The sequence below is a fragment of the Ovis aries genome, chromosome 20 (assembly GCF_016772045.2).
Source record: "Ovis aries strain OAR_USU_Benz2616 breed Rambouillet chromosome 20, ARS-UI_Ramb_v3.0, whole genome shotgun sequence".
NCBI classification, from domain to species: domain Eukaryota; kingdom Metazoa; phylum Chordata; class Mammalia; order Artiodactyla; family Bovidae; genus Ovis; species Ovis aries.
This window is the reverse complement of record NC_056073.1, coordinates 19,622,069-19,645,845: the sequence shown is the minus strand read 5'-3', so window position 1 is coordinate 19,645,845 and position 23,777 is coordinate 19,622,069. Positions and strand designations below refer to the sequence as shown.

Below are 23,777 nucleotides of genomic sequence, written 5' to 3'. Positions count from 1 at the left end.
AGGGGTGGCGCTAGCCCAGGCTTTTGCACTCTCGTGGTTTTCCTAGAGCCTGCCCACGCCTTTGTCAACAGCTCCTTTATCAAACTCTTCAAATTCTCCAACTCGAGCATGCCATCTGTTTCCTGCTGGCGCCTTAACTGATACGGTGATAGGACCTCTTCTCTTTTGGGTGAGGGCTGCAATAGTGCTTGTTTGTTTCAACAAATCTCTGGTTTATTGTAGGCTATTCTTTATAGAAACAGATTTTCTGGTCTTTAATAACAACCTTCTCATCCTTGAGTGTGCGCACTGTGTTGCTCAGTCGCTCAGTCATGTCTCACTCTTTTGTGACCCCGTGGACCCACCATGCTCCTCTGTCTGTGGGATTTCCCAGGCAAGAATACAAGAGTGGGTTGCCATCTCCTTCTCCAGAGGATCTTCCCGAGTAAGGGACTGAACTTGCGTCTCCTGTGTCTCCTGCATTGGCAGGCAGTTTTTTTTTTTTTTTTCTTTTTACCATTAAGCCACCTGGGAAGCCCCCTCACCCTTATACCCTTCATTAAAGGCAATGTTTCCTCTCTCTGACTCTTTTCCCTTGCTGAAAGCCTGTTAGGAACACATTTTCTGGATGATGTCAATAAAGGCTACAGAAATGGATTACAAAATTCCATTAACTGCCTGTCCCATATGACCTAGGAAAATGTGAGGGTTTTCCTTCCCTTTTTGTTTTGTCCATCAGAAAAATATACAGGATTTGCAGATGATCTTGGGAGACCATGGGCATTAAACCCCTGCAGGTGTAAAGATATTAGGATGGGTGGGTTTGTAGTCCTGGATTCTGTTGTTGAATCCAACGCAAAAGGAGATGGTAGCAACAGCTTGCCTTTTAAAAATCTTCATAAAAATGTATAAGAAGCTGCTTCCTTGGGGACTTGAATTAATTGAAGGGGGCTTCACGTGGAACAGTGGTCCCGGAAGGTGTCCTAAAGGGAGCCAGGAGTGAGGAATGTGGGTAATTTCTTTTGAAAAACCACGAGTTGAACACTGCATGCTCCTCGTTCTTTCAAGACTGATCCCAAATGGGATCAAGAATAGCATGAGGTTCTCACAGCTCAGCGGGTGTGAAGATTCTGCCACTGAATTAAATAGGCTCCATTATATTTGAGAAAGAGCTCGAATGGGTTTCTCTGGAGCACAGCCTAAGAATATCCTGTCTCTCCTTTGTAGCCCAGGATGGCTGGGATGGTTTGTTGCTGCTAATATTATACTTCAATCTCTTTATAAGATGGACAAAAATGAGCACAAGGCCTAGCTTATCCTCAAGAGGCTCTAACTAGGCATCAAAAGGACCTTAACCATAAGGCCAGGCAAAAACTGAAAGCTGATGATACATCATAAAATGATTATCCTTATTCATGTAAGTTGTTTTCTAATAAGCTTATTTTGCCCCAGGTATCATTAAAGATCACTTAATTTTAGAGCTAAAGGGGTTTGAACACTGTAAAACTTATATGTTGAGGTTTCTTTTTTAAATTTTTTAAAAGATTTGTTTGATGTGTTTTATGTTTTGATTTTTTTGGCCATGAGGCATGTGGGATCTTAGCTCTCCTACCAGGAACTGAACCTTGCATTGGAAGGTGGTCTTAACCTCTGGATCTCCAGGGAAGTCCCTAGGTTGAAGTTTTTATTCTTTATAAAAATTGAATTGGATTTATTTACCCTTATATTTGGGGCTTCCCAGGTGATGCTATTGGAGAAGGTGATGGCACCCCACTCCAGTACTCTTGCCTGGAAAATCCTATGGATGGAGGAGCCTGGTAGGCTGCAGTCCATGGGGTCACTGAGGGTCGGACATGACTGAGCGACTTCACTTTCACGTTTCACTTTCATGCATTGGAGAAGGAAATGGCAACCCACTCCAGTGTTCTTGCCTAGAGAATCCCAGGGACGGGGGAGCCTGGTGGGCTGCCGTCTATGGGGTCGCACAGAGTCAGACACGACTGAAGTGACTTAGCAGCAGCAGCAGCAGATGATGTTACTGGTAAAGAATCCTCCTGCCAGTGCAGGAGATATAAGAGACATGAGTTCGATCTCTGGGTCAGTAAGATCCCCTGGTGGAGGGCATGGCAACCCACTCCAGTATTCTTGCCTGGAAATTCCCATGGACAGAGGAGCCTATGGTCCTTGGGTTGCAAAGAGTCAGACACGACTGAAGCAATATAACACACACAAACCGTTATATTCAACTGAAAAACATCTATAGGCATTTCTTTCTACTATTTATTAATGCAATATATTGCATTTTAGTTTTGATCACTAATATTCAAGCTGACATGATCATCTTTAACTTCTTCCAAAGTAACACTTCTCCCCTAATCCATTTACTGGTTTTTCAGTGAAAACTGAATTTAAAGTCAGAATGAATTAGTCATTAATCATTTCCATTTATCCTGTTTCCTGATGTAGCCTTCTCAGCTGGCTATAACATGGAACCAAGGCACACTTTTTCCTGTTTGTTGCCCTTGTTGCAAAAAGCTTTACTTTCCTGTTCGTAATTTAAGAAAGCAGATGAGTCAAATCTTTAATATTCTTTTGTCTAAGGCAAAATAAACTTAAGGGTTTCTTTTTACTCCCTTGGTAAATAATTATTTCCTGTTTTTTTAAGTCCTTGCTTTCTAGTTTGAATAAACTGGAAGACAGAAAATTTAGGTAGATTTGTTATGAGCATCAGATAAGGGTTTCAACCCTGGAGAAAGCATTTGTTGAAGGTTATATGTAAGGTCCCCTTTCTTTAGCACCTTTAAGCTTGGAGATAAACAGAAACTCTTTTTCTTGTGTATTTTCTTCAGCCATGTGTGTGTGCCTAGTCTCTCAGTCATGTCCAGCTCTTTGTGACACCATGGACTGGATTTGCAGGCTCCTCTGTCCATGAGGTTCTCCAGGCAAGAATAGTGGAGTGGGTTGCCATTTCCTTCTCCAGGGGATCTTCCCAACTAGGGATCAAACCCAGGTCTCCTGCATTGCAGGCGGATTCTTTACAGTCTGAGTCACCAGGGAAGCCCTCTTCCATGACTGCATGGAAAGATAAAATTGTCAAGGTGATGAGGGACTTTAAAAAGAAGTGTCAGCCAGACATCTCCCTGGTCCTTGTGCTAGCTTATGGTGAACGGTGTCAGATTCGTGATCTGAAGAAGAAGGTTTAACTTTGGGACCAGGGACCAGGCTTGATCACTCAAGAGCTTTTGTATAGTAGAGTTTTATTAAAATGATAAGGGACAGAGAAAGCTTCTGACATAGACATAATAAGGGGGACGGAGAACCCCCCTCCCCTTGCTAGTGTTAGCAAGCTGTTTTATATCTGTTAGAAAGCCATTAATCAGTTAAGAGAGACACCTCAAGGCTGATGGAGTTTCACCAGGCCCCTCTCTTACAATATGCATTTTTTAAAATTAATTTAATTGTAATTGGAGGCTAATTACTTTCCAATATTGTGGTGTTTTTTGCCATACGTTGACAGGAATCCACTATGGGTATACATGTGTTCCATCATGAACCCCCCTCCCACCTCCCTCCCCATCCCATCCCTCAGGGTCGTCTCAGTGCACCAGCCCTGAGCACCCTGTCTCATGCATCGAACCTGGACTGGCGACCTGTTTCACATATGGTAATATACATGTTTCAATGCTATTCTCTCAAATCATCCCACCCTCGCCTTCTCTCACAGAGTCCAAAAGTCTGTTCTTTACATCTGTGTCTCTTTCGCTGTCTTGGCATATAGGGTCATCGTTACCATCTTTCTAAATTCCATATATATGTGTTAAGATACTGTATTGGTGTTTTTCTTTCTGACTTACTTCACTCTGTGTAATAGGCTGCAGTTTCATCCATCTCATTAGAAGTGATGCAAATGCATTCTTTTTAATGGCTGAATAATATTCCATTGAGTATATGCACTGCAGCTTTCTTATCCATTTGTCTGCTGATAGACATCTAGGTTGCTTCTATGTCCTAGCTATTGTTAACAGTGTTGTGATGAACACTGGGGTACACATGTCTCTTTCAATTCTGGACAATATGCATTTTTGAGATAGGATGGCATGAGGTGTGTCATCCCCCCAGCCATAAAACAATTGATATGAGTGTTGGTTTGCTGAGCTATTATTAGCCCAAGGTTTGAGAAAAGAAAAAAAGTTAGTCATAGGTGGAACCATTTCGAAGAAAGGCAAATTCCAAAGCAAATACATAGTTTCATTAACATAGCTTAAGTAAAACATTTCTGTAGAGAAACCACATTTTAATATTGTATGGAGAAGGGAAAAAAAAATCTGACACTAGTAGTTTATTTCCTCCTGCTGCTTAAGGGAGAGATAAAAAATGTCTGATGTTTCCAGCCTGTTCCCTCCATTTGGAGACCCCTGGCCTTCCTGCCTGTTACCCTCTCACTTGGATTCTCTCAGTGACATCCCACGAGATAGATGAGGATTCTCTGTGGGGCTTATTCATTGGCTGTTGCTGGGACACGGTGCTCACTTAGACATGAGGCAAGACATTTCTGTTGTAACCTGAATTGTACAAAGATCCATGGCTCCTTTTACTAAATTGGATTCTTTCCCTCTGGTTTGACTTCTACTTTCTTAGGGCCAGGCACACAAAAAATAATATTTCCTCTTTTAGAGTTTGAAGGTTATGGACGTTACTCAAAAATTCTTGCCTGTGTTTTCCTGTACTGTGTCTCCCCAAGATCCTGTTTCTTAGATGACATGACTTTTAACCCCTTGGTCAGATGGAGTCATTTCTGCTGGAAAAATCTCCAGTTTTTCTGTCCTGAGTGGTACCCAGAATCGAAAGTGTTGGTTTCTCCATGTTGAGAGAACTCAAAATGTTATGATCAGAACTTTCCTGGTGGTCTAGTTGTTGGGAGTCTGTCCGCCTGCCAGTACAGGAGACCTGGGTTCGATCCCTGGTCTGGAAAAATCCTACATGCCGTGGAGCAGCTAAGCCTGGACCACAGTTACTGAGCCTGCATGCCTAGAGCCCACCTTCCACAACAAGGGAAGCCAGCACAGTGAGAAGCCTGTGCACCACAGCAAAGAGTAGCCCCCACTTGCCACAACTAGAGAAAGCCCACGTGCAGCAACAAAGACCCAGTGCAGCCAAGATGAAGTATACATAAATGAAAAAATTTTTAAATGATATTATCACCCCACCACCCCTTCCAAGACAGTGTTATTCTTTTTTATAGATCAGACATCACACTATTAATCAGGTGATTTTACTTGACAGTGAAGCCAGCGTGAGCATCTCAGTGGATACTTATTTTTATTTTTCTTGCCCTGGCTCTCTGCTGCATTCATGTGCTTATGTGTGATTTCTCCTTCCTTCTATATTCAGTTTAAGACTTTCTAGATCGGAACTCCTATGGGCAAAATGCATGGCTCCCCAATCTCATGAGCTATACTCCATTCCTAGAAAGGTGGGGTTTTTTAGGATTCTGTAATTCAAAAATCTGCCTCTCATGCTTATTGATAACACTGTGACAATGATATCCATCAGAATCAGATGTCTCTTTGAGTTATCTTCCCCGGTATGTATTTAATTATACCATATTTTAAAAAGATGTTAGGAATGAAAAGCGGGAGTTTGGGAAAGATTAATTCCTTGGGCAGAAACCCAATAATGTCTAGACCATCTAAGTTTATTGGAGAGAGAGACTGTATTCACTTATTTATGCCACAAATATTTATTCAGTTGCTACTTCTTTGATGCTGAACAAGTATCTTAAGTGTCCAGTGGCTCATCTTCATGGTAGGAACCATACTGTCTTCATTTTAGGACTCAGTGTCTGTTTGATAAGTTCCATCATGTTATAGGAGGATCTTGGATGAAGTCATGTTCACGTTATAGCAAAGTAATGAAATCACTGAAAACTTGTCTCTCTCCAGGTTTCCCCTTCCAATAAAATGAGTGGGATTCAATCACTTGTGTTCTCATTGCTACTTACTTGGTAATACTTCAATAAACAGTTCTTTTTGCTATTGATGGTGTTTGGGGATGGGCAGGTTTTTTTTTTTTTTAATTACTTGCTTTTGCCTTATAAATATCATTGCTTTCTAATGGCTCTCCAAGCACACCCATAGCAAGTACTCAGGGACACATCCCTACTTGTTTCTCATTTTAGTGACATGAGCTTAACGTCATGGACATTCACTGAAGTCTGAAGCTTGTATACAGCCTTAATAGTGGTAGGTGGCCCCCTCTGTAGCACCAGTTCCTCTGCTGCCGATGAGCCTATGTATAGTAATAAATAACTTTAATCCACGTATTATTTTGGAGGTTTCAAAAGACATCCACTTGCTTCCTCTCATTTGCTGTGCACAGTAGACAAGGCCACGGTTTTCTCCATTTTGCTAACATGGAAACCACAGCCCCCAAAGCATACAGCTTATAGTGGGACCAGAACACAAGCAGACCCTGGAGGCTCTTTCCAGTATTTCATGAAGATGTCTCTCCTCTGCATCTAAAGAAGTTTTGAGGTTCTCCAGGGGGAGACTTTATATTGTAAAAGGGAATAGTGGTTTTCCTTTTCCACAGGCATGTAATGATGGAAGCACATCCTTTCTAAATGTCAAACAACAGAAGAATGGTTAAATAAATTATGACAGATCTATACACTGGGATCCTATGTGGCTATTAAAATGAATGTTTGCAGAGAATAGGTAATGATACAGGGGACTGCTCCTGGCCATGTCAGTGTGGGATCCTAAACAGCAAACTCTCGATTTTGTTTCAAAATTATACATAACAAAAACAGTGGATCTAAATATACCAAAATATTAGCCGAGTTTCTGGATAGTAGGATTATGGTTTACTTTTATTTTCTTTTTATATACATCTCTGATTTTTTCAGTTTTTTCTTCAGTGAACTCATGTAATCAAAAAGCATACATCTTAAAACATTATCTTAATTATTCTCCATAAATTTTTAATTTTAGCTACAGAAATTCTTTGAATGGTTCTTGTTATATCTCATTTTAAAAATTACATTGGAAATGAATGGGTTAATTTTCATTAGCAGTATATACATTTGAAATGAATAATGAATTATTAGTATATGTGTATGTGTGTGTATATTTTTAAAAAATTTAATTGGAGAACAATTGCTTAATGATGTTGTGTTGGTTTCTACTGTACAACATAATGAGTCATCCATAAGTATACCTATAAGTATACCCCACCCCATCCCACCCAGTGTATATGTTTTAGGTTGGTTGTTGTAATGCATTTGCTGATCTGTTATTTCTTGACAATGAGTCCTTTTCCCATAATTCATTAATTCAGTCTAACATCATTTTGAGGGCTTTCTAGATGTATTAGCCTGAAGATACCTTGGGTGAAGGCTGTTCAGTCTCTGCTCTCAAGAAGTACCAGTCTGGTTGGAGAGAAGGTGATCACAGTGTAGAGTGAGCCGTGAGAGGGCTCCGCTGGCACTTAGGGAAGAAGGATGCTAACCTCATGGGTGCTGGAGGAGGTCAGGGAGTGCTCCTGGAAGAGATGCCTTTTGAGCTGAAAGCAGCTGTTCTCTTTTGGATGACCGATCTCAGATTAGAAATAATGACAACATAAGTAAATCTTCTTAAGCTGTGTAGGCAATTGTGGCTGGAATTCTTTTTAATCACCAGCCTCCTCCTTTCTTTCTGTTTATGTGAGTTTGCTAAAGGTTAGTAGCAATACCAAAGCATAATCGTTTTCCTTTGTGGTGATCACAATGATGTGCTTTTATAGTATTTCCTAGTATTATACATATCCTTTTATGAGTGACTTAAATAATGACTTGATCACTTGTTTTCATTCTTGTTTCATCCCTCAGCCTCTTCCTACTTGGCTGAGGGAGGCAGAGAGGTTTTTGTTTCTGTTTTATAAGGATAAATGGAGTCATAGAATGATCAACTGACTTCTCCAAATTATAAGGTGAGTAGGTAATGGAACTGGAAAGAGAAACCAGAGTTTCTTTGTTCAGAGCTCTGACTTTAAAAATATTTCCCCTTGTAAGTAGGCTAGGTTGTTTGCCAAAAATGCATTCACCTTTTAAATCTTTACTGAAAGTAATGAGCTTAAAATAAAGTCTCATGAAGGTAATCGTATTGTTACAGCTTAGAACAGAAGTTAAGGCTATTTGCGTAGATTAAAATGAGTCCTGAGTGAGGCTTAATATTTGGCCTATTTAATTAATTTGTTCAGCAATGGATTTTAATTTTCTTTGGAAAAAAAGAATAATTGAAACATTCTCAGACCCTTTTGAGAACATTATGGGATCAATGGTGATTAATTTAAAAAAATGTTAACTAAGAAGGACAGACTGAAAAATGAGATCAGGATTGACAATATCTATATTTCATGATACTGGATGATTATAACTTTATTATCAGAAGGTTTTCTTTTGATGCATTGATGTGAATACAGTGGACCCTTGAACAGCACGGGTTTGAACTGTACAGGTCCACTTATCTGTCCACTTATTTTTTTTTTCATTAAATACATACTATAGGATCTGGGGGTGGTTGAATCTACAGATGTGAAATTCTGTACAAGGAGGACTGACTGTAAAGTTATGCTTGAATTTTCTGCTGTGTGGTTGGTTGGTGCTGCACCCGTCTCCCCCGCCCTTATTCAAGGGTAAACTGTAAAACTGTCTGAATGTTCTTAGTAATTATTTTTAAAATAATTGTTGTTCAGTTGCTCAGTCTTGTTAGTACTCTAATAATAAATGAAAGTTAATATGCCTATTATACTGTAATATATTACAGATATTCAGAAAAATATATGAAACAACAGTATAAGTGAATATGAAGGGAAATAAACACTTTGAAGTATTTTATTGATTTTTCTTCTAATTAAAAATATTCATGTATTTTGGATTCATTATGGAATAAATAAAGCTTAAACCATGTACCATATTTTTATTGAAAATAAGTATTTGATTTAAATACAGAAAATTTTGCATTAATTGGGGTTTTGAGAAATTTAGAATACAGGAATAGTTCTATTATATTTTATACAGAATGATAGTTTTATTTTCCACAATTGTAGTGATCTGAGTTTTGAATTATTGTTTCAAATTCTTTAATTTTTGGCTCCTGTTCCTAACCAACTCTAAGATTTTATCTGTAGTGCACCTTTTATATTGCTATCAAGCACTGTTTATCAGGATGCCATTTGGACATTTTTCTAGGAAAAATGAAAACAAAAAACAACCTCATCACAATACTACAGAGTCAAGAAGGATATAAGTGCGTGCTCAGTTATGTCTGACTCTGCGAGCCCATGGGCTGTAGCCCACCAGGCTCCCCTGTCCATTGAATTTCCCAGGCAAGAATACTGGAGTGAGTTGCTGTTTCCTCCTCCAGGGTGTCTTCCTAACCCAGGGACTGACCCCGAGTCTCCTGCACTGGCCGGCAGATTCTTTACAGCTGCGCCACGAGATCCAGAAACCCATATTTGTCTGGGGATCTAGAATTCGTGTCTTAACTAAACTGGGTGGGGATGGAGTGACATTTTGCAACACTGCCTTCCTGAATTTCACCGTGAGGTTCTGCATTGCTGAGACAGGGGGAAATGGAGGATGATCCTGCAGCTACCTCGTAACTGCCAGGCAGCCATACCTGGGTACCCACGGGCAAGTTATTTCACCTTTAATTAGTGATGTGTGAACAGAATACTATGATAGGCATGAAAATAGATCCAAAATAAAAGTGTAGATAACTGTCATTGAAGTATGCAGGAAGGCTGATAAAATCTATTGGATTATGTATCAAAAATTGGGAAAACTCTCCCAGCTGGCTGCAGTAGGGTACAGTTTTGAGTGTAAGGGGTGATGAGATAATAGAATGATGATGGAGCACTGATAAGTGAGATTAAAACTGGAAAGCTTCATATTTGGGTTGCTGAGGGAGAACAATCTGTATACCATGGATCAATTAGGATAGTACTGATGTTTTTTTAATTTGTGTGTTTATTTTACTTTAGTTTACTGGGTCTTCATTGCTGTGTGAGGGCTTTCTTAGATGTGGTGAGCAGGGTCTGCTCTCTCCTTGTGGTGGCTTCTCTTGTTGCGGAGCTCAGGCGCTAGAGTGCATGGGCTCAGTAGTTACAGCGCGTGGGTTTAGTTGCCCCTCGGCATGTGGAATCTTCCTGCACCGGGGATCAAACCCAAGTCCCCTGCATTGGCAGGTGGATTCTCAACCACTGGACCTCCAGGGAAGCCCAGTATTGATTTTTTAAGATCTGGTGTTCACAAATTTCTCAACGTAATTATCCTAGGCAGAAGAGGGTATCTGTGAGTGTGTGTGTGTGTGCGTGTGTCTTCTCATTGTGAATAAATGGTTAACCATTAGAATTATCCTGATCAGGATTCAGGTGGTCATGAAATAGATTGTATTTCCTTAAATGTAGACTTGTACTAATTTTGATCTGCTTCATTTCTTTGGTATTGGAGAGTGAATTCTAGTGCCAAACTCCCTGAGTTTGAAGCCTAGTCATGCCATTTTCTCATGGACCCTGTCAAAGTTACTTAATTGTTCCTCAGTTTTCCACTCTGTAAAATGGGGATATATGGGTACCAAGCTCGCAGACTGTGGTGGAGAGTCAGTAGGCCAGTTAAGGCATGTAAATCATTTAGAATGATTCCTGGAATTCAAGAAATGATAAGCATTAGTAGTTAACGGCTGTGGTATTGGATTCATCATGTAAGTTATCAAAGCACTTTATAATCTGCATTTTTGAGTCCATTTGATTCTCCTAAGGAAGCAAGGCTCAGGGAACTTAGGTAATTTTCCTAGGTCCCCAGTCCAGTAAACACTGGACATCTGGGCTAGTATCTCTAGCCTCAAATTCCAATCCTGCTCAAGTGGGTCTTTTTCCCATAGCAGGGACTGGATTCTTGCCCAGAAACCAATTTGTCTGGAAAGTTGTAATTTAGAGATCGAGGGGAATCTGTCCCAGACACTCTAGCTATAAGGGATTGAATCCTACTCTAACTCACGTCCGTTTCTGTATCCTCAGGAATGAGGGGAGATTCTTACTTCATTGGGATGAGGAGCCTGGGGCAGCAGGGCTGCATCCCGGAAGATGGAGGACTGTTCTTGCTCTGCTGCATAGACAGAGACTGGGCCGTGACTCAGTGTTTCACGGAGGAGGCCTTTCAAGCCATCACGGACTTCACCGACCTCCCCAACTCACTCTTCGCATGCAACGTCCACCAGTCGGTGTTTGAAGGGGAAGAAAGCAAGGTAAGAAGACTTTCTGCTCCTGAAATCGAAGCAGATGCAATGTCAGTCCCTCAGCACTTCTGTTGCTCCTTTGTGGTTGAGGTTTGGAAGTTTTTGAAAATGTTCACTTGGTGCACCTCTCAGCATGCATAGCAAGAGCAGAAAAGCCTGTTCTATTATCAGTTGACATTGGCAATGTCAAGATTATATGAGAGATTCCATTGAATCAGATCTCATTGTCTACAACTCAGAAGTCTGTCCAACAGCAGAAGAAAAATGGCTTTAGAAATAGTGATTGCAGGAGATATACCCTTGGTTTAGGAAGCAGATGTTGTTAAAAAAAAATAGTTTTATTTTCCCATATTATTCTGCCCCAAACTTAATTTGCCTTTCCCCAAACAGCACAAGCCCTCTTTCACCCTTACTCTTCCTGCAGTTTGATGACTGACCTAAACATGGCTTCTTAAATTGGGCCCCAAGTCTTGCAGCATTTATTAGAAAGGTAAATTTGTTGGCCATCTGAGTCTTGCTTTGCTTGCTGATACCACAGTAGGTAGAATTGTTTTGGGTGTGTTGTAAGAATTTGCTTGAAAATGCTTAACCCCTTGACTTGAAATAATTAGGGAATGAGGTTGTCTATGAACAAGCGTTTTCTAGAAAATGAGGCTTCTGTTTTAAGAGCAAACTTGATTCAGTGGAGGTATTCCTGGGAGTCAGGGTAAATATTCCTTTCAGAAGTCTTTGTAAAGTTCACTTCGGTTTTCTCTGACCTTTTAAGAGAGTCTGAATGGATCAAACCTTACCTTGTGAGTGTGGATTTCTAGTTGTAAATATCCACTTTTAGGCTATGTTGTAAATCATGGCCAATATTTTGAGGGGAGGAAAGGGTCTTTTTTTTTCTGAACTAAAGTATGGTTCTGTGTGAGATTAAGGGTAGGATTTATGATTGCCATTTCATAAATTTGAGCTGTTTTTGCCAACTGCTGAAGTCCGATCTCTGTTTCCTGAACACGGTTACTAGAAGTTTTTGTTCTGGATTTTATTGGTTTTGTAAGCAATCCTGATAGCTCAGAGAATTAGGAATTATTTCAAGCTGTATAAAGATAGTTTTATAATGATATTATTTTATAGTTGAGCAGTTGAAATGATGAGCTAAAAACAGCCTGAAGTCCAAGGAATTATATGTGGTTAGAACATCCAGAGCTATGATCACCAGACTATTTGAAGTAAGAAAATGGCATATATCCTCTTTGAAAGAAACTGTAAATTTTTCTCTTGGCTTATAACCAGGTTATAACACAGATTATTGTTTATTCAGAGCAGGTCATGGCCCCCTGAAATCTACCTGACATTAACTATGAACAAAGGTCTGTATTTTCTTGTTCTGTCATCTATTTAAGTATCAACGATCAGAAGGATCTTCCTTAGAGGTTTAATGAGGGTTTTGACTCTTTCTTGATAAAATACTTTTCGATCAGTTAAAAAAAAAAAAGATTTAGGAAAGAGCCAATCTCATTCAAGGGTTCAAGAATGACCGATCAGCCAAACCAGAATTAGTTACATAGAAAGACGGAGACTTGGGGAGAGTTCACGGGAATCTGCCCACATCTATTTTGATATTCTGATCTGTGATTGAATAATGGATTACTAAATATTCTCATTTAATTTGTATATGAAGTTGGTACACTGCAGTTTAACAAATAGGATTGGGCTTTAAAATGACCTTGCTAAAATATTGAGGTGAAATCAGTATGATATAGTTCCATGGAATAAGTTTCAAATGATGTAGCTCACATTTTTATAGCTAAGGAGGCGAATTTTCTAATTGGCCAATGTCTACATAATTAAACTTATTAAATGAGACAGGAAGTCTTCCATTTTGGTGCAATTTTTATAGCTCCTATTCATGGAGAGTCTCTGGGACGTCAAATAATGTGATCCAGATTCAGTTTTTATTTAATTATATGATCAGAGTTTAGGGTGACAAAGCAAGATAATCAGATACAAATAAATGGATAACAGAGACATGATCACTGCGACTACAGGGAAATAAAATGTTTGAGGAGCCTCACGCCTCCCAATTTTACTCCCACATGTTTTCCTTCTCATTCTAGACTTTTCTGTTCTTCTCTTTACCTCCACTTTTTCACCCACTATCTTAATAAAACTCACTTGTCCTGTACGTCATTCTCTCAGAATATCCTTCCCACTGTGTTCAAAGTTCATGAATCTGAGCCAGGAATTCTAATGATGGTAATCTTTTCCAAAGGGTGGACATTGGGGGCACTATTAGGGGAGATAATTTTAGGTAGAGGGAAAAAAATCAAGAAAGCTTTCTAGCTCTTGTATCTGCCTGTAGGTAAGGCCATGGGGATTGTCTAAATTATTTGGCTTTGGGAAAAAGCCTTCAGGAGCCTGCAATTATCAGAGAGATAAGATATCAGAAATGATGCTTGGTTTTCATCTCAGAGATCCAAGTGGGTAGATGTTAACTTGTTTTGGTGAAGTTCTTTCTTTTTTTGGCAAGCCTACTTTTTTAAAAAGGATATGTATATTTTTAAATGTGGACCATTTTTTAGAAGTCTTTATTGAATTTATTACAATATTGCTTCTGTTTTATGTTTTGGTTTCTGGCTAAGAGGCATGAGGGGTCTTAGCTCCCTGACCAGGGATCGAACCTACATCCTCTGCACTGAAAGGTGAAATCTTAACCAATGGACCACCAGGGAAGTCCCAGCATATCTACTTTCGATTCATTGTTTCTTGATTTGTATCAAGAAAACAAGTTTAGCTTGTTTGCTACAATTATTATAAAGCATACATTTTAATTTCCTTAGCTTGGTGGGAATTAAGGCTCTTGCTTTCTGACTATTATGATTAAGTCTTGGCAGTAATCTTTATTTTCCCATTTGTCAGACACTTTTCCTAAGCCTTTTTCCTTTTTGGTTTAGTTTGGAAAACACTGACTCGGCCCGCTCTTAATATAGGTAACACCATAGGAGACGATCTTCTGGTTATGTTGCTTCTGCTTATCAGCGTGATACATGTTCTGATATGCTCATTTCTGCCAACCTATTTGAATCCTAAGTTCTGACATCTACAGAACATTTTTCTTTTCAAACAACTTCATGAGGCCATGATGTTGACTCCAATTTTCTGTTAGGCAGAATTCTGTGAGATTGTATTTTGATTTGCTGCTTCTGCGAGAAGCAAGCACATACCTCAGTGTGGTTCGTTGTGGTCCAGATGGTTGGGGTTTGTTTATATAACACAAAGGAGAACCAGAGCTGGAGGAAATTGGCATCTGAAACCAATAAAGGCAGATTGCTGTTTGCATGCTACAGCTTGCAGCATAAATATTTTTGTATCAAACACATTTAGAACTGGGATTGTCACAGCAGGCAATACCTATAAGTTATCAGGGGTCGTTAACCTTTGGCATTTTCCCCTGGCTTGCCTTTCTGGATACAACTGGGCTGCACCAGTCATCTTAAGACAGATGAGGCTGGAGGGGCACCCTGCAGGCTGCTGTGTGTCTGTGCTCAAGATAGATAAGGCTCTGCTCCATGGGACGTTGGCACTCATTGGTAGCTAAAGGGGAACAGTGCACCAACCACCATAAAATTCTTAGCCAGATTCAGTTTATTAAGGGGAAGCCTGAAAGGTGAGTTGTTATTGGCCTCCAAAAATTTTGAATTCATTTAGTTCAGTAACAACAATAATAGTATCAGTAGGAAGCCTTACATAGCATGAAGCAAGGGGCTCGGTACTCTTCTGAGCCCCTTGCTTTCTAGACATCAAGCCTGTTAATCAACATGACTACCCTAGAAGGGTGGTGTCTTTCTGCCTTTCCACCTCCTGAGCACGTGGTGGGGTTGTGTTCCCTGTACCACTCTAGCTAGTTCTACCCAGCGTATAAGCAGAACTGATCTGTGCCACTTCCGTGTGAGGCCTTTAATCACCAGTGTTTGAAGAATGATCTTTTCACTCTGCTCAGGTAGTTGGCATTGTGCCAGGCATGCCTTTTCAGGCAGTCTGGTTTGTGGACTGAGGACAAGGATGACCCAGGGCAGGGTCCTGGGTGCCCTTGGGATAGACGTCCAGAGTGACAGCATCAACAAGAAAAGCCTTTGTTGCGTGAAGCCACTGAGATTTGGGGGTTTGTTGTTAGAATATAGCTGAGTCCACCTAGGTTGATACTGCAAATATGATTATCCTCATTTTTCAGATGAGGGCCCTGAAGCCCAGAGAGGTTGCCCATGATTTCACAGCTGGAGTGGCAGAGCAAGAATTCAAACCTACAGAGTCTGTGCTGTTAAACATTATGTGACACTGCCTCTTCATACACAAATATTTCTTGAAAACAGGTACGATGCTTGGCTTTGGGGACGCAGTGGTGCACATAGACTCAATGAACTTCAAGTCTACCAAAGCAAACAATTCAAATAAGAAAACAAGCATAATCAATCTAGTGATGCTAAAACCAAAAGAACGTTTAATACGTATTTTCAACTGTACTCACTGCCCTATATACGCATGCGTGCACACGCACACAAGATTTTCTTGTTCTTTTGGTTATGTTTTGTTTTGCTTTTTAAAAAACGAGCATTTCTTCCAACTACTTAAAGATGATATCCTACCAGAAAGGGCATAGATCAGAGGCCTGGTGCTATGGCTGTTAGGCTTCTTGCTTCTCATAAATGGAGCATCTCAGTGCCTTGAGGGTGGCTGGAGTGATTCTAGGTTCAAAGATGTATATCTTTCATTCAGCATCACCACTAATAGAATACACCAGTAGAGCTCAGCTGAGGACGCAATGACCTAGTCAACCCTGGCAGCGTTGTGAGGTCACCCTCAAGGATTTTGGAAGGTGAATCTGTTGATTTGCAATTTTTATTTGATTCCCACATAGGATTTGCCTTTAGTCTGTAAGGGTATGGAAATGTTCCCATTGTACTTTACAGCTGCAGGCCCAGGATCTCTTTATCTGCAGTACCCAAATTTGAAATGCTCTGGAAATTGAGACTTCATAACCCATTTTAAGGTGAAATCTCACTTGACCTAAATCATTCAGAATCTAACCAAGATTGATGAGAAGCTTCTTCTAGTGTGACTATTCATCCATCTCTTTGCAAAAATATTCCTGTCTTTAAGCAACGGGGACTGCCCCCCGACTTGATGGATCATTACATAATGTGAGGCATGCATGCCACTTTGTGTTCTAAATCCCTTAATTCTGAATTTCAAACATAGCGGGTCCTAAGAATTTCAGAGAGTGAGTTGTGGACCTGTAAACTATATAAAAATGCACCCACAGCCCATGTTCACCAAGAAGAATGAATGTATCACTGAAATCTGGACTGTCATAAACAAGGACAATTAAATATTTTTCCCCGTAATGAGATGCTTGGGTTGATTAGAGATAAAGGGCATATTGAGGACAGAATGGGCTCATTCAGTTTGCACGCCTGTGCGCTAAGTTGCTTCAGTCGTGTCTGACTCTTTGTGACTTTATGGACTACAGCCCACCAGGCTCTTCTGTCCATTGGGTTCTCCAGGAAAGAATACTGGAGTGGGTTGCCATGCCTTCCTTCAGGGGATCTTCCCCACCCAGGGGTTGAACTTATGTCTCTTATGTCTGGGAGGCAGGTCCTTTACCACAAGCGCCGCCTGGGAAGCCCTTGTTTAGTTTAATAATAGTAATAATGATAATAGTAATGGCAGCTCCCACATGTTTTGCTCCTCTTCATTTGGATTTTTCCTCTCTATACTGTGAAGTTCTAGAAGGCAGTCAAAATTTGTAAACTTCCTAGTTGTATTTCCATCACCTTGCTGGGTCTCAGGCATCATAGGTGCTCAGTAAGTACTGAGTTGGACCTCCACTTCAGTGGGGACTAAATGAAGGTATAGAGGGACGAATTAGCCAGGATGGGCTCATTAATTAGAGAAACAGCAAAGAGCTGAGTGAGGCCTCTGAACATTTAAGTCTAGTTCATTATCCACCATGCATTGAGAAACATCAGTTCTAGAAATAAAGTTGGCCATTCATCAGCACAACGTTCAAGTCAGAGCATGTAAGACAGAGATCCCAAGTGATTTCATAGCAAGATGCAAATTAAATGTCAGTGCATTGAGCCCATATCACTTTTACAGTCAAGATATGACAGATATGAACAAGCCTGTTTTGTCAGTTTATGGTATTTTAAGCTTTTAGAGGCAACTGACCTATTTAGTGGGCTTTCCAGGTGGCACTAGTGGTAAGAACCCACCTGCCAATGCAGGAGACGCAGGAGACACAGGAGACGTGAGTTTGATCCCTGAGGCGGGAAGATCCCCCGGAAGAGGGCTTCTTGGAGAATTCTCCAGTATTGCCTGGAGAAACCCATGGACAGAGGAGCCTGGCAGGCTACAGTCTCTAGGTCGCAAAGAGTCGGACATGACTGAAATGACTTAGCATGCAGCATGACCTATTCAGTAAGCCAAGAGAGTAAAAAAATCTTAAACACGTTTATTTCCATAATGACTCCTAGAAAAGAAAAGGGAGAAATAAGAAAAGAGAAAAGGCAGCAAGGAAAGAAGAAATCCAGTGCTTTAGAAGACCTTGGGAAACTTGTTATAGGGATAGTTTAAAGCTGATTGAAAAAAAAAAAAAACGCTCATGCTAAGGATATGTAGCAAAGGATGAACAATCGGATAATAATTTACTATAGTTTGTGTTGCTGAATATAGCTTGAAAGAAATTAAGTGAACTGTTGTGACCTAAGGGTGGGAAAGAGATAACCAAGCATTAATTTTAAATATTAAAGTAGAAAATTGTTATATTAGATACCGGATATTCAAGGAATCCTTAGGAGTCTCACCATTTCTCGTGTGTCATCCTTGGTGACTTTGACAGATTTGCTTGTTGTTTTCAAGAATGTTTAAATTGTAAAAAGGCAGTGCCTATCATTTTACTCAGTACATTGGTTCTGTTTTTTCTCTGGAGGAGGACTGGGAACCATAATTAGTCACCGCTAATCACTTGGGGACACCTGCCAGATGAGAGCCCAGCATGGGCCAGATTTGAAAGCTGTTGCAGGACACTCCCTGGAACCGTAACCTTTCTTGAAGTGACTAAAATATTCCAGAGGCATATTTAGTGGCTTGCTTCCCCACAGCACTGAGTGACCCCCTGGGGCTCAGGCGCCTGACCAGCCACTCAAAATGCCCCACTTAACAACCTGGAAATAATTGAGGCAGTGGGAAGAATTAGGCCCGATGCACAGAGAGCCGGGAGTATTTGGTTTCTGTGCCAAACAGGGGGTGAGCGTGTGTTCCTGATGCCACCCGGGGAAAAACGGCTGCCATGTTCTGATGAGACTGGGATCCTATTAAACAGGGACTTGGCACTTTCTCCCCCTTTCAGAAAAATGAAGGTACTTGGAGCCCAGTGCGTATGGTTTTCATCAGAGCTACTGATAGCCTGTTCAGTGGCTGTGACTCTGGGCAGACGCCGTCTCAGGGCACACCGCCTGTGGCCAGGCAGGCTAATTTGTGAAAATGCCCTGTTGATGGGGTCGAAAAAGACCTGAGCAGTTGTGGGTGGCTGGGCAGGTGGAGGGCAGGCTAGATTCCATCCTCCTCCACTGTCTTCTTGGACCCGAAGCCCTTGAGAAATGCACAAACAGCTCACCCATCACAGTGGTGCGTGTGTGCCAAGTCGCCTCAGTCATATCTGACTCTTTGCGACCCCATGGACTGTAGCCCACCAGGCTCCTCTGTCCATGGGATTCTCCAGGCAAGAATACTGGAGTGGGCTGCCATGCCCTCCTCCAGGGGATCTTCCCTACCCAGAGATTGAACCTAAGTCTCTAACGTCTCCTGCATCGGCAGGCGGGTTCTTTACCATTAGCGCCACCTGGAAAGCCCCCATCACGATGGTCACGGTCTAATAAGATCATCGTCAATTATTTACAATTTAAGAGGATTTATAGGGGTTTCCCTGGCAGTCCAGTGGTTAAGAATCTGTGCTTCCACTGCAGGGGGCACAGGTTCGATCCCTGGTTGGGAAGCTAAGATCCTGCATGCCACACTGCCCAAAACTCAAAAACAAAAAGCATCTACAAATTCAAAGGTAACAGTTGTGTTCTCTTGCCTCAGAACATTCCTTTTTTAAGAGGTGGTTTTGGAGACAGAGCCCAGGGAAGGGAGGGGGAAGAATAAGATTTATAATTATTTTTCCTTGCACTCACCAGCAAAAGTTGGCCTGGGTTTCACCTGGCCTTTCTTGGCTTTTTTGACTCCAGTCCCAGCTTGGTGGTCATGAAATTCTCAGCCAACTTAGAGATAACCAGAGGAAGTCAGAGAGTTTTGGACATGAACTTTAAAACTCTGCTAGGGTATCCTTCACAGCAGGCCTGACATTTAAGCTCAATGGATAAGATCAGTGTGATACATGACTGGATACCAATTCGTGTGACACTTTTTCTATGAGAGTGGGGATTGTTAAGGTGATGCTTACACACGTATTTCATCATTATCTGCTCAACCATACTCCTTTATATAGAATATATAGAAACATAATGTGTAGCTTTTTAAAAAAATTTGATCAATTTCTAGTAATATTTTGATAATGTTGTATTTTACTGGGAATGTTGTATTTTACAGCATAACCATCATTTTCAATGTAAAAGCCAGCAACTCTATCAATGATTTGAAGGGGAGACTCATTGAATTGATACCTGACATAGTGAAGATTTTTCATCAAATGTGTTGAACTATCATATCTTATACTTTGTTCAAAATCTACAGTTTGCCACCAGGTTTGTAGCTATTATGAACTCCAAGCTATTTAGTTGATTATTAATACATCGAGTACACCATGTTATGGATTGTCAAATCCAACTAGATGATTGTTGTCTTTTTGTATTTTTTAAACAAGTAAACGAAATTTTCTGCAGCTGTGCTGGGCCTCTGTTGCTGCTTTCCCTAATCGTGGGGCTGTTCTATGGCTGTGGTGTGCAGGCTTCTCATTGTGATGGCTTCTCTTGCAGAGCACAGGCTCTAGGGCACGTGTGCTTCAGTAGTTGTGGCACGTGGACTCAGTAATTGTGGCTCACTGGGGCTTAGTTGCCCCACGGCATGTGGAGTCTTCCCGGCCCAGGGATTGAACCTGTGTCTTCTGCACTGGCAGGCAGATTCTTAACTACTGGGCCACCAGGGAAGTCTGATTCTAAGTATCTCGAGGACAGCGGAGCCAGCTCCTCATTTTTCTGCATCCTACACTGTCCGGCTCTGGACCTAACACGGGCACTGACAGGGAGGCAGGAGGGCCAGTGAGAGGGGAATTGGATTCAGCCACACTTGAGTCCAAATCCTGCCTCTTCTGCATCCAACTTGTGTGATCTTGACCAGTTTAGCTTCTCTGAGTCTCAGTTCCCTCTTTGATGAGATGGGTTCACTGTACCTTCATTCTTGGTTGGTTATGTGATTAAACAGGGTGACGTGGATTGAGGAGGTGGCTCTAGACGAGATCTTTTTGGTAAACATTGGTCTCTTCCTCCCCACCCAGGTAAAGCTGGGACTGCCTCTGCTTCCAGGAAGGAAGAGCTTTTCTAAAAACATGCAAACCTAGATGAAAGAAAGGTTTCATTTACCCACCTCTTTGTAGAGTCCTAATGATGTTTTGTTTTATATCATAGACTTTGTCGAGAAAGTTAATCTCAGTTTTTGCCACAAGAAAGCTGTTTCTGCATTTGTTGTAGGACACATGTGGTTCACTGTCGCCCATATAAGGTTCAGGGGATACGTTTCGTTTAGAATACAATGCCAAGAAAACTGTTGACTCTGAGGAACTAGTATTTTTCTCATTAGAGGAATTATGTAACTTGTATAATACTTACTTTTATGTAACTTATATAAATCTTAATTTATGTGAGTTACAGAAGTCTTCCCAAGGAGCTCAAAATAAAAATTATTACTCAGGCATAGCCACTCTACTTATTCCTACTGGTCTGGATATTCTTTTTCTCTTTGTATTAACCTGCTTGTATGTGTAATGTAAAGCATTTTTCTGACTTCTGATCAAATTGTATTCATATTTTACATTCATATGTCTTATGAAACAATCATCTTTCAACATGTAAAGGAGGCTGGTTGGGAGTCACTAAGGTTTATTTTGCAGATACTTGAAATTCCACTATGAACTGAAAAAAAAAGTCGCCTAAATTAGTAGATTCTATTTTTTTAGAATAACAAACAAACGTGCACTTTTTTTTTTTTCTTGCTATAACTCACATTATTTGGAAGAACAGTTTTTAAACATCTTCAAAGGAGAAATGAGACTTGGCCATCACAATTAACAGCAGCATCTTCCACAGCACATGGGGTCTGTGTGTTTTTAGAAAATCACCTGATCACATAACTTTTTAAAGTTTAACTCTTAAAGCTTACTGTTATGCTACTATTAATCTGTGGGAAAATGAACACGTGTAAGCCATTTGAGGATATCTGTATTTAAGGTTGTCCTTTTACTACTCTACTTTTGAATCCTAAAGTCCTAGAGCCAAACTATTTCACGGGAAGTTGCTTCAGTTTCAAGGCTGGAGATTTTTCTTCTTTCCTTCAAATAGACTATTTTCCTCCTCAGTATTGTGTTCTCTCCAGTTGCAAAACTTGGAACAGAAGTCCACTTACAATGAATCACTGTGTCAGTGAAGTTCAAGGCATTGCGAGTATAGAAGAGGAAGGAGCTTAGCTCTTCAAATAGCCTCTTTTGAAAATTTCAGAGAAAAGGGAGTCTCAGGGTCAGAAATTTGGCACTGATAACTCGCTTGCATTACATTTTTTCCTGCAGATTGTCTTGCTGTACACATGGGAGGATGTGGCCATGGTGATTGATTGATTTATTTTGCATATATATTTAACGCATTTTTTTTTTTTTTGCTTTCATTTTGCATTGAGTTACAGCCTGCTGATTAGCAATGTTGTGATGGTTTCAGGTGTCCAGCATGGTGGCTGAGTCATATATATACACGTATCCATTCTCCCCCAAACTCCCCTCTCATCCAGGCTGCCACGGAACATTGAGCAGAGTTCCCTGTCTATACAGTAGGACCTTGCTGGTTATCCATTTTAAATACAGCAGAGTGTGCGTGTTGATCCCATACTCCCTGACTAGCTCTTCTCCCCATTCTTCCTCCAGGCAACCGTAAGCTCGTCGTCTCAGTCTGTGAGGCGGTTTCTGCTTTGCATTAGTAAATAAGTTCATTTCTGTCATTTCTTTCTGGATTCCGCTTGTGAGGGATGGCATACAACATGTCTCCTCAGTCTAACTCACTTCACTCAGCATGACAGGGCCATGGTGGTTTAGGAGAAAGAGGAGACAGGGGCTCTCCCTTGGGTTTCCCCAGCCGGCCTTTGCCCTGCTCTCTGTCGACAGCCCCTGCCTCCTGTGGGGCTGACGGTCATCTCTGAGTTCACATGTCTGAGCAAGTGGGGTCCCTTTCAAAGGGCCCCATTTTTGGCATCACTGACAGTGCATACTTTGCAGTGTTTTGAGTAGTGAAAAGCCTTTGTAGTTAGGGTGGATTTGAGGTTGTGGAAACACGTCACTCAGAGCTGTGTACAGTGAGTGACTCAGGTGGGTCACCCACTCGAGTAAAAACATTTTTATTTAAAAAAATAACATGTACAAAGCACTGGAATGAGGAATAGCTATAAAATCAGAGGAACGACTCTCTCCTGGAGCTTGGGACTCTCGGGAATTTCAGAAATGCATTACAAAGGTATGGCTGCAATAAAATCACCTTTTTGAAAAAGAAACACTCTGATTTTGAAGGCCATATGAAAAAGGAATGTAAAGTATATCTTTGGTAACTTTTATATTGATTGTATGTTAGAATGATGGTATTTTGGGTATATTCGGTTAAAGTATACTATTAATCTTAAAAGAAAAAGAAACAGCTGCACAGGTCAAACCTAGTGTATTGAATAAGGTGCAGAGTTGTTTCCTTATGCCTGTTTATAATGCCCCCAGCCCTGACTCAAACCCCTGTCTCTTGCTTTGTGCAACAGAGCAAGCATCACAAAAAGAGATTGGCTTAGTGGTGTAAGGACCATTCTATCTGCCAAGTATCTCCTGCAGTGGCCTGGAGTCTTTTGGAATGTGAAGGCTGTTTTCTGATCAAGAATTCCCTTGTAGGAACTTCCTTGGTGGTCCAATGGTTAAGAATCTGCCTGACAGTACAGGGGATGTGGGTTCAATCCCTGGTCTGGAAAGATCGCACATGCCACGGGGCAGCTAAGCCCATGCACCACAACTACTGAGCCCATGCTTTAGAGTCTGTGCTCTGCAACAAGAGAGGCCACCACAGTAAGAAGCCTGTGCGGCACAACTAGAGAGGAGCCCCCACTCACCGCAACTAGAGAAAGCCCATGCAGCCGTGAAGACCCGGAGCAGCCCGAAAAGAGCTCCCTTTTTAGTGAACATACCCTCAGGAGATACTAAATTCTAAGATATCCTTAGGGCTTCCCTTGTAGCTCAGTTGGTAAAGA

General features: G+C 41.0%; 1 protein-coding gene across 2 annotated transcripts in view; it reads left to right on the top strand.

Moving 5' to 3' along the window:
* Nucleotides 1-23,777, top strand: part of RCAN2 (regulator of calcineurin 2) — a 287,295-nt gene that overhangs the window by 50,344 nt on the left and 213,174 nt on the right. For both annotated transcript variants that reach the window (XM_060403216.1, XM_027958420.3), the window contains one exon: nt 11,038-11,264. In XM_060403216.1, coding sequence (XP_060259199.1) covers nt 11,038-11,264 — 227 coding nt within the window. The remainder of the gene's footprint in view (nt 1-11,037; nt 11,265-23,777) is intronic.